Consider the following 13,604-nt stretch of genomic DNA (forward strand, 5'->3'; position numbering starts at 1 on the left):
TTAACATTATGTTTCTGAATGACATCACCAAGAGGTAAAATATATAGTGAAAACATTAGAGGCCCTAAAACGGAACCTTGAGGAACACCAACATTTACAGTTGATTTGTCAGGGGACAAACCATCAAAGTGATATCTTTCCGACAGATAAGATCTAATCCAGGCCAGAACCTGTCCGTGTAGACCATTTTGGGTTTCCAATCTCGCCAAAAGAATGTGGTTATTGATGGTATCAAAGCAGCACTAAGGTCTAGGAGCATGAGGACAGATGCAGAGCCTTGGTCTGACACCATTAAAAGGTCATTTACCACCTTCACGAGTGCAGTCTCAGTGCTACGATGGGGTCTAAAACCAGACTGAAGCGTTTTGTATACATTGTTAGTCTTTTCACATTTTTTTGAGAGGAATGGGAGATTTGATATAGGCCGATAGTTTTTAAAATATTTTCTGGGTCAAGGTTTCGCTTTTTCAAGAGAGGCTTTATTACTTCCACTTTTAGTGAGTTTGGTACACATCCGGGGGAACTGGAGCCATTTATTAAATTCAACATAGGAGGGCCAAGCAGAGGAAGCAGCTCTTTCAGTAGTTTACTTGGAATAGGTCCAGTCTGTAGTTTGAAGGTTTACATGCCATGACTATTTTCATCAATGTGTCAAGAGATATAGTATTAAAAAACTTGACTCAGGACAACTGAGCTTTGACGAAATACGCAGATTTAAAGACGATTTTATTTCTAATGATGATTTTCGTCAAAGATGTTCATGAATTTATCACTGCTGAAGTGATAGGCATATTCTCTTTGGGAATGCTGCTTTTTAGTTAGCTTTGTGACAGTATCAAAATTAAATCTAGGATTGTTGTTATTCTCCTCAAATAAGTAGGATGATCGAGCTGCAGTGAGGGTAATCCTTGGGCCAGCGCCTGCTGGACTTAGACCTCCATGTCTTCAGTCTCTGCATGCGAGAGAGGGTAGATGTGCCTCCGCGGGAGGGTAGAACCAGGCAGTAGGTCAATAGTGCAGTCCCATGGGCGATGAGGGGGCAGTTACGTGGCACGAGTCTTCGAAAAATCCACCTGTAGGTGCCGGTATTCCTCCGGGATAGGGACATGGGTGGCCTGGTCTGGACTTTCCACAGAGGTGGCACAGAGACACAGAGAGACACCTCCCCTGACACTCCTGATAGGGGGTTGTAAAAGGGACTAAAGGGACTAATGCGTAATGATAAGACCACTGACCGGTCTAGGAAATTGCCTGCAGAACCTGAGTCCCCTAGGGCAGGACTCAGTGGGGGGCCAGGATAGTCCGGCAAGGTGACAGGAAGGAGGACGGGCTGGGTGGACAGAGAGGAGCAAGGCACGTCCACGCCTGCCTGGGAAGGTGCAGGAGCAGTGCTCGGCCTGTCGCTTCCTCGCCTGGTTCTCCTTCTGGGACCGGTGTTCCAGGGGTCCCTGCAGCAGGACTCCCCTGTTGACAGCAGTGTATACGTTCCTCTGGGGGAAGGTGCGTCGTGCCCACCTCCATGGCATCTGTCTCGCTGGAGGTTCCAGAACTTCTGAATTTATTAAAGCACCATATATAAAAGCATGACCAAACCCAAAGTGCAAAATAATAAAGTACTCAGGAAATAGTAGGAGAGATTCCTCTCAGGAAAACACACAACTACAATGACCGACAAAGACAAATGACAGAGGGAGTGTATATATACAGTGATAGAGTGGGGATTGGAACCAGATGTGTGTAATGGTTACGAGACAAGTCCGAGGTTGGTGAGTGAAGGGCATTTGCCAGCAGCAGGTTTGGCAGCAGCTATAAGGCCGGCGACGCCGAACACCTGAGCTGGACAGGAGGCTGCTGTGACAGTCCTCGGTTGCAACATACCACCGAGTTCCAAACTGCCTCAGGCAGCAACGTCAGCACAATAACTGTTCGTTGTGAGCTGAAATGGCTTTCCATGGCCGAGCAGCCGCACCCAAGCCTAAGATCACCATGTGCAATGCCCAGCGCCGGCTGGAGTTGTGTAAAACTTGCTGCCATTGGACTCTGGAGCAGTGGAAGTACGTTCTCTGGAGAAGAGATCATGCTTCCAACGGACAAATGCCAGGAGAACGCTATCTGCCTCAATGCATAGTGCCAACTGTAATGTTGGGTGGAGGAGGAATAATAGTCTGGGGCTGTTTGTCATGTTTCAGGCTTAGCCACTTAGTTCCAGTGAAGGGAAATCTTAACGCTACAGCATTCAAGGACATTCTAGACGATTCTGTGCTTCCAACTTTGTGAGAACAGTTTGGGGAAGGCACTTTCCGTTTCAGCATGACAATGCCCCGTGCACAAAGCGAGGTCCATACAGAAATGGTGTATCAAGATTGGTGTGGAAGACCTTGACTGGCCTGCACAGAGCCCTGACCTCAACCCCATCGAATTGGAATGTCGACTGAGAGCCAGGCCTAATCGCCCAACATCAGTGCCCAACCTCACAAATGCTATTGTGGCTGAATGGAAGCAAGTCCCTGCAGCAATGTTCCAACATCTAGTGGAAAGCCTTCCTAGAAGAACGGAGACTGTTATAGCAGCAAAGGGGGACCAACTCCATATTAAAACCCATGATTTCGGAATGAGATGTTCGACGAGCAGGTGTCCACATACACTACATGACCAAAAGTATCTCATTTACATAAGTATTCCCACCCTTGAGTCAATACTTAAAAGCACATTTGGCAGTGATTACAGCTTTGAGTGTTTCTGGGTAAGTCTCTTTCAAAATTCTTCAAGCTCTGTCAGATGTTTGTTGATCATTGCTAGACAACAGTGAGGCTCCTCAGATGAGGAAGGGGAGGACCATCCTCCTCAGTGAATTACAGAAAAATAAATATGTTGAAACATGAAAAGTTATAATTTTCAGATAAAACTATACTAAATATAATCACATCACCAAATAATTGAGTAAAACACACTATTTTGCAAAGAAGGTCTATAGTAGCCTCAACAGCACTCTGTAGGCTAGCACCATGGTGTAGCCAGAGGACAGCTAGCTTCCGTCCTCCTCTGAGTACATTGACTTCATTACAAAACCTAGGAGGCTCATGGTTCTCACCCCCTTCCATAGACTTACACAGCAATTATGACATCCTCTGGAGGACGTTCTCTAACCTATCAGAGCTCTTGCTGCATGAACTGACATGCTGTCCACCCAATCAAGGGATCATAAATCAGAAAGTATGATTTAGCGGGTTTACTAATGCGCTAGTTCTATTAGCTACGCTGACTACGATGTTTTTTATTTTTTTGTTTTATTTTATCTTTATTTTACTAGGCAAGTCTTATTTTCAATGACTAGGAACAGTGGGTTAACTGCCTTGTTCAGGGGCAGAATGACAGATTTTTACCTTGTCAGGTCATGGATTCACTCTTGCAACCTTTCGGTTACTAGTCCAGGAGAGGAGAGTGCATAATGTAGATGCGAGAATGAATGCAACGTGGCTGCTATGAAGCTGTGAACTGTGTTTACGTGTGGTCAGGGGTGTATTCATTCTGCCGATTCTGTTGAAAAATATTTCTTAAACAGAAGCAAACGGAACAACATGGTGATAAACATCCCTGAATTTGTCCAATAGAATCTCTCGTTTACAACTGTTGCAAACAGGATGCATGTTTTGGAATATTTTTTTTCACTAAAGGATTGCTTTTTGAGTCTGTCAATTAGGTTAGTATTATGGAGTAACTACAATGTTGTTATCCATCCTCAGTTTTCTCCTATCACAGCCATTAAACTCTGTAACTGTTTTAAAGTCACCATTTGGCCTCATGGTGAAATCCCTGAGCGATTTCCTTCTTATTCGGCAACTGAGTTAGGAGAGACACCTGTATCTTTGTGGTGAATGTGTGTATTGATACACCATCCTAAGTGTAATTAATAACTTCACCATGCTCGTCTACCAATAGGTGCCCTTCTTTGCAAGGCATTGGAAAAACTCCCTGGTCTTTGTGGCTGAATATGTGTATGAAATTCGCTGCTTGACTGATGGACCTTAATTCTATGTGTGGGGTACAGAGACAAGGCAGTCATAAAAATGATGTTAAACACTATTATTGCACACAAGTGAGTCCATGCAACTTGTTGAGAAAATTTTTACTCCTGAAATGTATTTGGGCTTGCCATAACAAAGGGATTACAGTAAATACTTATTGACTGAAGAAATTTCTACTTTTTCATTGTTAATGAATTAGTAAAAATGTCTAAAAACATTGATTCCACTTCGACTTTATGGGGTGTGTAGTCCAGTGATAAACAAATCTCAATTTAATCAATTTTAAATTCAGGCTGTAACACAACACAATGTGTAAAAAGTCAAGGGGTGTGAATACTTACTGAAGCCACTGTAGGTCTGTGTGTATTTGCCTGTACATCAATGTGGTTGTGTTAGAAATGCAGTTAGGTAGCCTACTGCATTCCTTCGAGGGATGGGAGACTTGAGAGGCCACCTAAAATACTGTGCAATAATTGGAATTGCTTTATCTTTTAGACTCATCGGTTAATTTGCAATTTTCCATTTAATTACTAACTCGCTCTCTGCATTTGCAATTAAAATGAGCACTGATAACAGAGAAGATGCCTTTTAGCTGATTCCACTTGGAATGAAAACACAAGCCAGGAATAGCAATCAGTATAGAAATCACAGTCACACTAACACACACAACATCCTCAATTTGTATGATTTGGAACGGAGCTCGTCAGATGTAATAAAAAATGTGAGCCAGGATCCTTTCCAAAGCTGTGTTGAGTGGAGGGCTGAGTTGAGGGGGTGTTATGTTTTTGGCCTCCCTGGCACTTTTCCACTCATGTTGGTGTCAGGCCCAGGTCCTAGGATAGGATGGGATGAGCTCACTGGTGTAGCACGCCTGTCCTCTTTGTCATCCTGTCTGTGTCAGAGTTGAGCAGCCGTTCGCATCACTTCCTGTCCCTTCTGTCTGTCTGGATCTATGTGCTGTCTTGTGCACTTGTGACCCCTCAAACTCAAAGACACTGTTTCTATTCAGAGTAGAGCAGGCACATGATTTATGCTAAATACTGGGTATGCTATACAGCTGTTTTTAAAGAACATTTTATAATGTCTCAGTTATTTGCATGGAAGTATCGGAATTTGTGCCCTGCTTTTAGTCTTTTCTGCCTGTAAAATACAGTTGAAATGGTGCAGTCCAAAGCAACTCTCTGCCTTGCTTTGGTATGACTCACAATGTCAATATGACTTAACTTCTGGGCACCTCTGATTGTTAACAAGTACCATACAAGTTCAGCCTTCTTAGTAAGGATGAAAAATATAATCTATTCCACAGTACCGCTCCCAATCTTTCTGTAAACACACAAGCAATTACTGTGATTCATACCATAGCATCCTGAGGGACCTTCATGCTCATGACTAGACATGCTAATTCACTGATGTTGTGCTTTGCATGGGAAAAGTGTGTGTGTGTGTGTGAGTATGTTTTTGTGTGTGTATGTGTGTGTCTGTGCATGCATGTGTGTGTCTGTGTGTGTTCAAAAGATGGAGTGTTGTAGAGGAGGGTAGCTTTCAAGAGGTCAAGCCAAGTGTGTCAGGTCTGCGTGTGTTGAACAGGGGTCTGTGGGGGGGTGAGGAGTTGGTTAGGTTTGAATGTGCTGAACAGGGGTGTGTGGGGGGTGAGGAGCATACAGCATTGTCAGCAAGAGGGGATAGACACTCTGTAGGTGTGTGTTTGTACATGCTTGCGTGGATGAATATGCGTGTGTTTGTGTGTGTGTGTATGTATGAATGTGAGTGTATCCGGTGTGAAATGGCTAACTAGTTAGCTATGCATGCTAGTAGCATTTCAATCGGTGACATCACTTGCGCTGAGATATATTTAATCAATTTTGAATTCAGGCTGTAACATAACAACATGTGGAATAAGTCAAGGTTTATGAATACTTTCTGAAGGCACTGTACATGCAAAGACAGACAGGTCACTGTGGGTATTGGTGTATACTGTATACACAGACAGACAGGTCAATATGTGTATTGGTGTATATACAGTACACAGAAAGACAGGTCAACATGTGTATACTGTATACACAGACAAACAGGTCAATATGTGTATTGGTGTATATACAGTACACAGAAAGACAGGTCAACATGTGTATACTGTATACACAGATGTACTGGCCTGTCTCCTGGTAGCGCCTCCATGCTCTGGACACTACGCTGACAGACACAGCATACCTTCTTGCCACAGCTCGCATTGATGTTCCATCCTGGATGAGCTGCACTACCTGAGCCACTTGTGTAGGTTGTAGACTCCGTCTCATGCTACCACTAGAGTGAAAGCACCGCCAGCATTCAAAAGTGACCAAAACATCAGCTAGGAAGCATAGGAACTGAGAAGTGGTCTGTGGTCACCCTTTGCAGAACCACTCCTTTATTGGGGGTGTCTTGCTAATTGCCTATAATTTCTACCTGTTGTCTATTCCATTTGCACAACAGCATGTGGAATTTATTGTCAATCAGTATTGCTTCCTAAGTGGACAGTTTGATTTCACAGAAGTGTGATTGACTTGGAGTTACATTGTGTTGTTTAAGTGTTCTCTTTATTTTTTTTGAGCAGTGTATATACTATGATATATTTTTTTACTTACTATGAGGTTAATATGATTGTATCAAAAAGTTAGGTATTGTGTAGTCAGTATATACATATAGCCCACAGTCACATAGATAGACCATTAGAAACACACTGAGGTGAGCCTGCTGTGTTTACCTAACAGGTTGTGATGCAGGTAGGGGGTCCCTGTGTTTGTGTGAGTGTGTGTGTGTGTGTGTGTGTCAACTCCAGAGACCCTATAAGCCAATGAGCTCCCCAGGGAACTCCACTTGGTACAGTAGACAACCCTGCAGGATTCCTCCAGCTCTGGACAATAGCAATTAGTCCACTGACTGGAGCTTTAATTGGACACTGATTAGATTGGTGTAATAAGTATAACCTACTACCCACTACATGGGAAAAACAAGGGCACTGATTCCCTTTTGTGTGTAATGTTGTTTTCTTATTACAATGTCACTTATTCTGTGATGCTACATTGTTTGTGGACTTATTTAGAAGCTATGGTATACATGTCTACAATGTATCATATGTATGAGAGAGAGAGAGAGAGAGCTAGGACAGTCTGCAGCATCCGGCCTAATGCTACTTGAATCTGAAGTCAAATATCTACTGTTTGCTGATGATCTGGTCCTTCTGTCCCCAACCAGCGAGGGCCTACAGCAACACATAGATCTACTGCACAGATTCTGTCAGACCTGGGCTCAGACAGTAAATCTGAGTAAGACAAAAAATAATGGTGTTCCAAAAAAGGTCAAGTTGCCAGGACCACAAATACAAATTCCATCTAGACATGGTTGCCCTAGAGTAGACAACAAACTATACATACCTCAGCCTAAACATCTGTGTCACAGTTAACTTCCACAAAGCTGTAAAAGATCTGAGAGACAAGGCAAGAAGGTTTCTACGCCATCAAAAGGAACATAACATTCGATATACCAATTCAACTTGATATTTACTTGATATACTTGAATCAGTTATAGAATCCATTGCCCTTTATGGTTGTGAGGTCTGGGGTGAAACCAAGAATTCACAAAATGGTACAAACACCAAATTGAAACTCTGCATGCAGAATTCTGCAAAAAATAACCTCAGTGTACAATGTAAAACACCAAATATTGCATGCAGAGCAGAATTAGGCCGATACCCACTAATAATCAGAATCCAGAAAATAGCTGTTAAATTCTAGAATCACCTAAAAAGAAGCGATTTCCAAACCTTCCATAACAAAGCTATCACCTATAGAGAGATGAACCTGGAGAAGAGTCCCATAAGCAAGCTGGTCCTGAGGCTCTGTTCACAAACACAAAAAGACCCCACAGAATCCCAGGATAGCAACACAATTAGACTCAACCAAATCATGAGAAAACAAGAAGATAATTACTTGACACATTGGAAAGAATTAAGAAAAGCTAACTAGAATGGTATTTGGTCATAAACAGAGAGTACACAGTGGCAGAATACCTGACCACTGTGACTGACCCAAAATTAAGGAAAGCTTTGACTATGTACAGACTCAGTGAGCATAGCCTTGTTATTGAGAGAGGCCGCCATAGGCAGACCTGGTTCTCAAGAGAAGACAGGCTATGTGCACACTACCTACAAAATTAGGTGGAAACTGAGCTGCACTTCCTAACCTCCTGCCAAATGTATAACCATATTAGAAACACACATTTTCATCAGATTACACAGACCCACAAAGAACTCAAAAACAAATCAAATTTTGATATACTCCATACAGTATATTTTGGGTGGAATACCACAGTAGCAATATTTGTGACCTGTTGCCACAAGAAAAGGGCAACCAGTGAAGAACAAAACAATTGTAAATAAAACCCATATTTATGTTTATTTATTTTCCTTTTTGTACTTTAACTATTTTAACATCGTTATAACACTGTATATAGCCATAATATGACATTTGGAATGTCTCTATTCCTTTGGAACTTTTGTGAGTGTAAAGTTTACTGTTCATAATTTTTTCCCTCACTTTGTTTATTATCTATTTCACTTGTAAACATATATTTCCTATGTCAATAAAGCCCTTTGAATTGAGAGAGAGACAGAGAATGTAGGAGTGACAGTTGGAAAACACAGGGAGGAGAAAAATTACAGATCAGTATTCTTCCCCTCTCCCATTACTTAATCATAGCAGCACCTGGTGGCTGCCTTGCACAGTAATAAACCAGACAACTGCTGCTCAGTCATTCTCAACACCAGATACATTTTACATACTGTACAGCAAGTTAATCATTTAGTGGATTTAGTGAAAGGGAGTTTTCTGCTTACCTTTGTCAAAATGTGGCAATTGCTGCATAAGCATATTTATTCAAGTCATTAAATGCTTGTAAATGTTTTTAATAAAATGTGTTATCACCCTGTTAAATCCAAACAATCAAGTATTTTATTAATGTACATTGAAATGCACCAAGCAAGGTATTGAGAGTAGCAAGGAAAAACACCAACTAAAGCTGATTAGGAGGATAAGTAAATACACGGGCCTATTCATAAAGCTTCCCAGAGGGGTGTTGATCTAGTCTTAGGGCTCGATTCAATCTGTATAATGGATGTTCAGTGCTTTAGAGTAATTGATATTTAAAGGTAATTTCGGAATTGAACCGACATATACAGGGTTTACCGTGAAATGTGGAGACTGCATTGATCGCCTTTAAATTTCAAACACGCTATAGCGCTGAACTTCTGCGATATGGATTGAAACAAGCTCTTCTTCATCATGGTCTATTGTAAAAAGCATAACTGTAGATAAGCTCTACTGCTCTGAGATACTTTATGAATACGGGCTCTGACCCTGGACCAGCAGTTAGAGGCCACTTCTATCACAACACAACACCTGATGTTTACATACAGTATAATCAGTGTTGGGGAAGCTCATCTGAAAAGATGATCAAGCTACCAATTACTTTACACTGTAAGAAGTTAAGGTACACTAAAGCTAACCTTAAGAAAAATATAGTTTACTTAACTAAAGTTATTTTCAAAAAGTAGTTCACATCCAAACTACTTTGTGAAAAATGATCATATGTAAATCTGAAATGTCAATGACTACAAATTGCAAGAACAGATAACTTTGGGGTTAACATTATGTGTAATTTAGCCTATTAAACAAAAAAAAACGACAGTATTTTTCAAGTAAAAATTAGGCAGGTCTGATGCTGAAAAATAAAGTATATGATTGCCTACTTCACCCATATCTTCTTTTGTTTTTGCAAAAAGAGTTGTGGGTAGATCCAGTAGTTAGCTACACAGCTACATGGCAAAAAAGTAATTAACTACTGAAAACACAACCTAGTTTAGACTTTAGTTCAACTACCACCAAGCTACTGCAAAATGTAGTAAACTTACTAGTTGAACTACATGTAGTTCACTACTCTACAAAAATGCATGTAATGTACTCCCAACACCATGTGTGTTTGTATCCCCCTGCAGGTCTCCATGTGAAGCTGTCCCATGATGCAACATGTGTCCCCAGCACCAGCACTGACAATGATGGCCACCCAGAGCGTTCCTCCACCATCGTACCAGGAGAGCCAACAGGTCAGTACACCACCAGTGGTCAGCTCAGGGTTGGGGTCCAAGACAGTTGTTTATTTCAGTCAATCCAGGAAATGTATTGAAATTCAGTTCATGAATTGAAAAATCCCGAGTCTCTTATTTGTCTTTAATCAAGTGCACTTCCAAACAAACATTGTTATAAGAGTTTGAAGTAGAGGCTAGCCCAAACTGTATATCTAGGACACATGCTGCCGATAGCACCTTAATTGGGGGGTATGGGCTGAAAGTACAGTAATGGCTAGAACAGAATAAATTGAATGGTATCGAACACATCAAACACGTGTTTGATACCATTCCATTCACACCATTCCATCCATTATTATCAGCCATCCTTCCATCAGCAGCCTCCTGTGATCTAGGACTTATCCTACCTCAATCTCAACCACCGTCATTAGGAGACAAAATGACCTTAGACAAACAGTTCAACCTCAACCTCGTCCTAGCTATCCTAGAGAAGGAAGTAGAGCAGGTTTGCCAGAGCACCTTTACCACTCCCCTCCTTGTCTCCTCTCTACCACTCTTTCCTTTCACCCGGAGGATTAGTGCCAGGGGAGATCTCCCGAGTCTCAGTCAGCGTTGGCAACAAAATGCAAATGAGAGCTAGTTAAGTGTGAAGAAGCTAATTTATTTCCCATTTGGAGCTGGGATTAAGACTTGAAGCTTCCTCCCCAAACCAACACAGAGGGGGGTGGGGTAAGGAGGGATTTGGAGGGGGGAGGAGGGGCCTAATTTCCTTCTCTCCAAAGGCTGAGGGGAGAGAGAGGATGAAGGGGGAGAATGAGAAAGAGAGAGAGGTGGGGGTAGGGGACCAACACAATTGAAGAGAGGCATTGTACACATCCAGACTGTCACATCCCAGTAACACACTCATCTTTTATAGGCCTTGTAGAAAGATCAAGCCAGTTGTCTATCCACTCTCATGTAGTTCACAGAATCTGATAAGGTGTGTGTCTGCACGATAGAGATAAGATAGTGGAACACATACCCAGTCTTCTAAGTCAAAAGCCCATTCAAAAGAGGGCTTATTCACATACAGATCTGGGACCAGGGCTACCAGTCTATGTATTGTAGTTCACTGTGGTTCTGTTTGCTGTGCCCTCAGATGACAGGCACCACCCAACAGAACTCCAAGGCCCAGCAGGTCCACATCTCAGCATCCTCGGCGGCTGGGAACACCCCCGTCAGTGTGACCCTTGACCCCCAGGCCCAGCTGGAGTCAGACAAGCGGGCCGTGTACAGGTAAGATGTGGTCTCAAAAAATACATTTACAATGTAAAGCTCTTTGTGCCATACTGTAAATTCTCTCTGTTAATTCAGCAAACTTCTCCAAAAAGTGGTAAGGCAAAACTCCTTTGAACTAACCTTGAGAAGAATCAGGCATTGAAGGGAACACCTGTCCTCTTCTATTTGATTGGTTTGACACACACACAAGCACGCAAACACAAACACGCACTCCCAATGCTACGTATAACAGTTGGTTTTCTCCATTTTCAAGCACATTATTTGTGTAACTTCTGAATGGAATGCCCTTTAAAAATGCAGTATTGCAATTAAGAAGTCCTTGCAAGCAGGGGTGTCAGGCACACATTATTTTGGTGGTTGGAGAATTGTTTGGAGTGGTTGGAGAATTTTTGCATTTTCAAACACCTGAAACAGCTTTTCTCCTGCAATCTAGAGCTATAATCATTATGCCTAATTCTATGTCAAAAATATGTCTATTTGTCTGCATATGTTATCCAAGCATACCTTGTTACATGTTTAATTGTCATTTTAATTAGGGTGCAATTCTGACTGTTGTAAATCACACAATCACGCTTTTGGTTCTCCCCAGACCTGACTGCCCTTAACCAACACAAAAACATCCTATGGCGATCTGCATTAGCATCGAACAGCCCCCGTGATATGCAGCTTTTCAGGGAAGCTAGAAACCATTATACACAGGCAGTTAGAAAGCCAAGGCTAGCTTTTTCAAGCAGAAATTTGCTTCCTGCAACACTAACTCAAAAAGATCTGGGACACTGTAAAGTCCATGGAGAATAAGAACACCTCCTCCCAGTTGCCCACTGCACTGAAGATCGGAAACACTGATACCACTGATAAATCCACTATAATTGAGAATTTCAATAAGCATTTTTCTATGGGTGGCCATGCTTTCCACCTGGCTACCCCTACCCCGGTCAACAGCACTGCACCCCCCACAGCAACTCGCCCAAGCCTTCCCCATTTCTCCTTCTCCCAAATCCAGTCAGCTGATGTTCTGAAAGAGCTGCAAAATCTGGACCCCTACACACCAGCCGGGCTAGACAATCTGGACCCTTTCTTTCTAAAATTATCTGCCGAAATTGTTGCCACCCCTATTACTAGCCTGTTCAACCTCTCTTTCGTGTCGTCTGAGATTCCCAAAGATTGGAAAGCAGCTGCGGTCATCCCCCTCTTCAAAGGGGGACACACTCTTCACCCAAACTGCTACAGACCTATATCTATCCTACTCTGCCTTTCTAAGGTCTTCGAAAGCCAAATCAACAAACAGATTACCGACCATTTCGAATCTCACTATACCTTCACTGCTATGCAATCTGGTTTCAGAGCTGGTCATGGGTGCCCCTCAGCCACGCTCAAGGTCCTAAACGATATCTTAACCGCCATCGATAAGAAACATTACTGTGCAGCTGTATTCATTGATTTGGCCAAGGCTTTCGACTCTGTCAATAACCACATCCTCATCGGCAGACTCGACAGCCTTGGTTTCTCAAATGATTGCCTCGCCTGGTTCACCAACTACTCTGATACAGTTCAGTGTGTCAAATCGGGGGGTCTGCTGTATGGACCTCTGGCAGTCTCTATGGGGGTGCCACAGGGTTCAATTCTTGGACCGACTCTCTTCTCTGTATACATCAATGAGGTCGCTCTTGCTGCTGGTGAGTCTCTGATCCACCTCTATGCAGACGACACCATTCTGTATACTTCTGGCCCTTCTTTGGACACTGTGTTAACAACCCTCCAGGCAAGCTTCAATGCCATACAACTCTCCTTCCGTGGCCTCCAATTGCTCTTAAATACAAGTAAAACTAAATGCATGCTCTTCAACCAATCGCTGCCTGCACCTGCCCACCTGTCCAACATCACTACTCTGGACGGCTCTGACTTAGAATACGTGGACAACTACAAATACCTAGGTGTCTGGTTAGACTGTAAACTCTCCTTCCAGACCCACATCAAACATCTCCAATCCAAAGTTAAATCTAGAATTGGCTTCCTATTACGCAACAAAGCATCCTTCACTAATGCTGCCAAATATACCCTTATAAAACTGACCATCCTACCAATCCTCGACTTCGGCGATGTCATTTACAAAATAGCCTCCAATACCCTACTCAACAAATTGGATGCAGTCTATCACAGTGCCATCCGTTTTGTCACCAAAG

General features: G+C 42.5%; 1 protein-coding gene across 1 annotated transcript in view; it reads left to right on the forward strand.

Moving 5' to 3' along the window:
* pknox2 (pbx/knotted 1 homeobox 2) overlaps positions 1-13,604 on the forward strand; it is a 138,345-nt gene that overhangs the window by 56,000 nt on the left and 68,741 nt on the right. The window contains exons 3-4 of the mRNA XM_024393768.2: positions 10,054-10,161; positions 11,282-11,418. Coding sequence (XP_024249536.2) covers positions 10,075-10,161; positions 11,282-11,418 — 224 coding nt within the window. The 5' untranslated portion in view covers positions 10,054-10,074. The remainder of the gene's footprint in view (positions 1-10,053; positions 10,162-11,281; positions 11,419-13,604) is intronic.

Source organism: Oncorhynchus tshawytscha, linkage group LG30 (assembly GCF_018296145.1).
Source record: "Oncorhynchus tshawytscha isolate Ot180627B linkage group LG30, Otsh_v2.0, whole genome shotgun sequence".
NCBI lineage: Eukaryota > Metazoa > Chordata > Actinopteri > Salmoniformes > Salmonidae > Oncorhynchus > Oncorhynchus tshawytscha.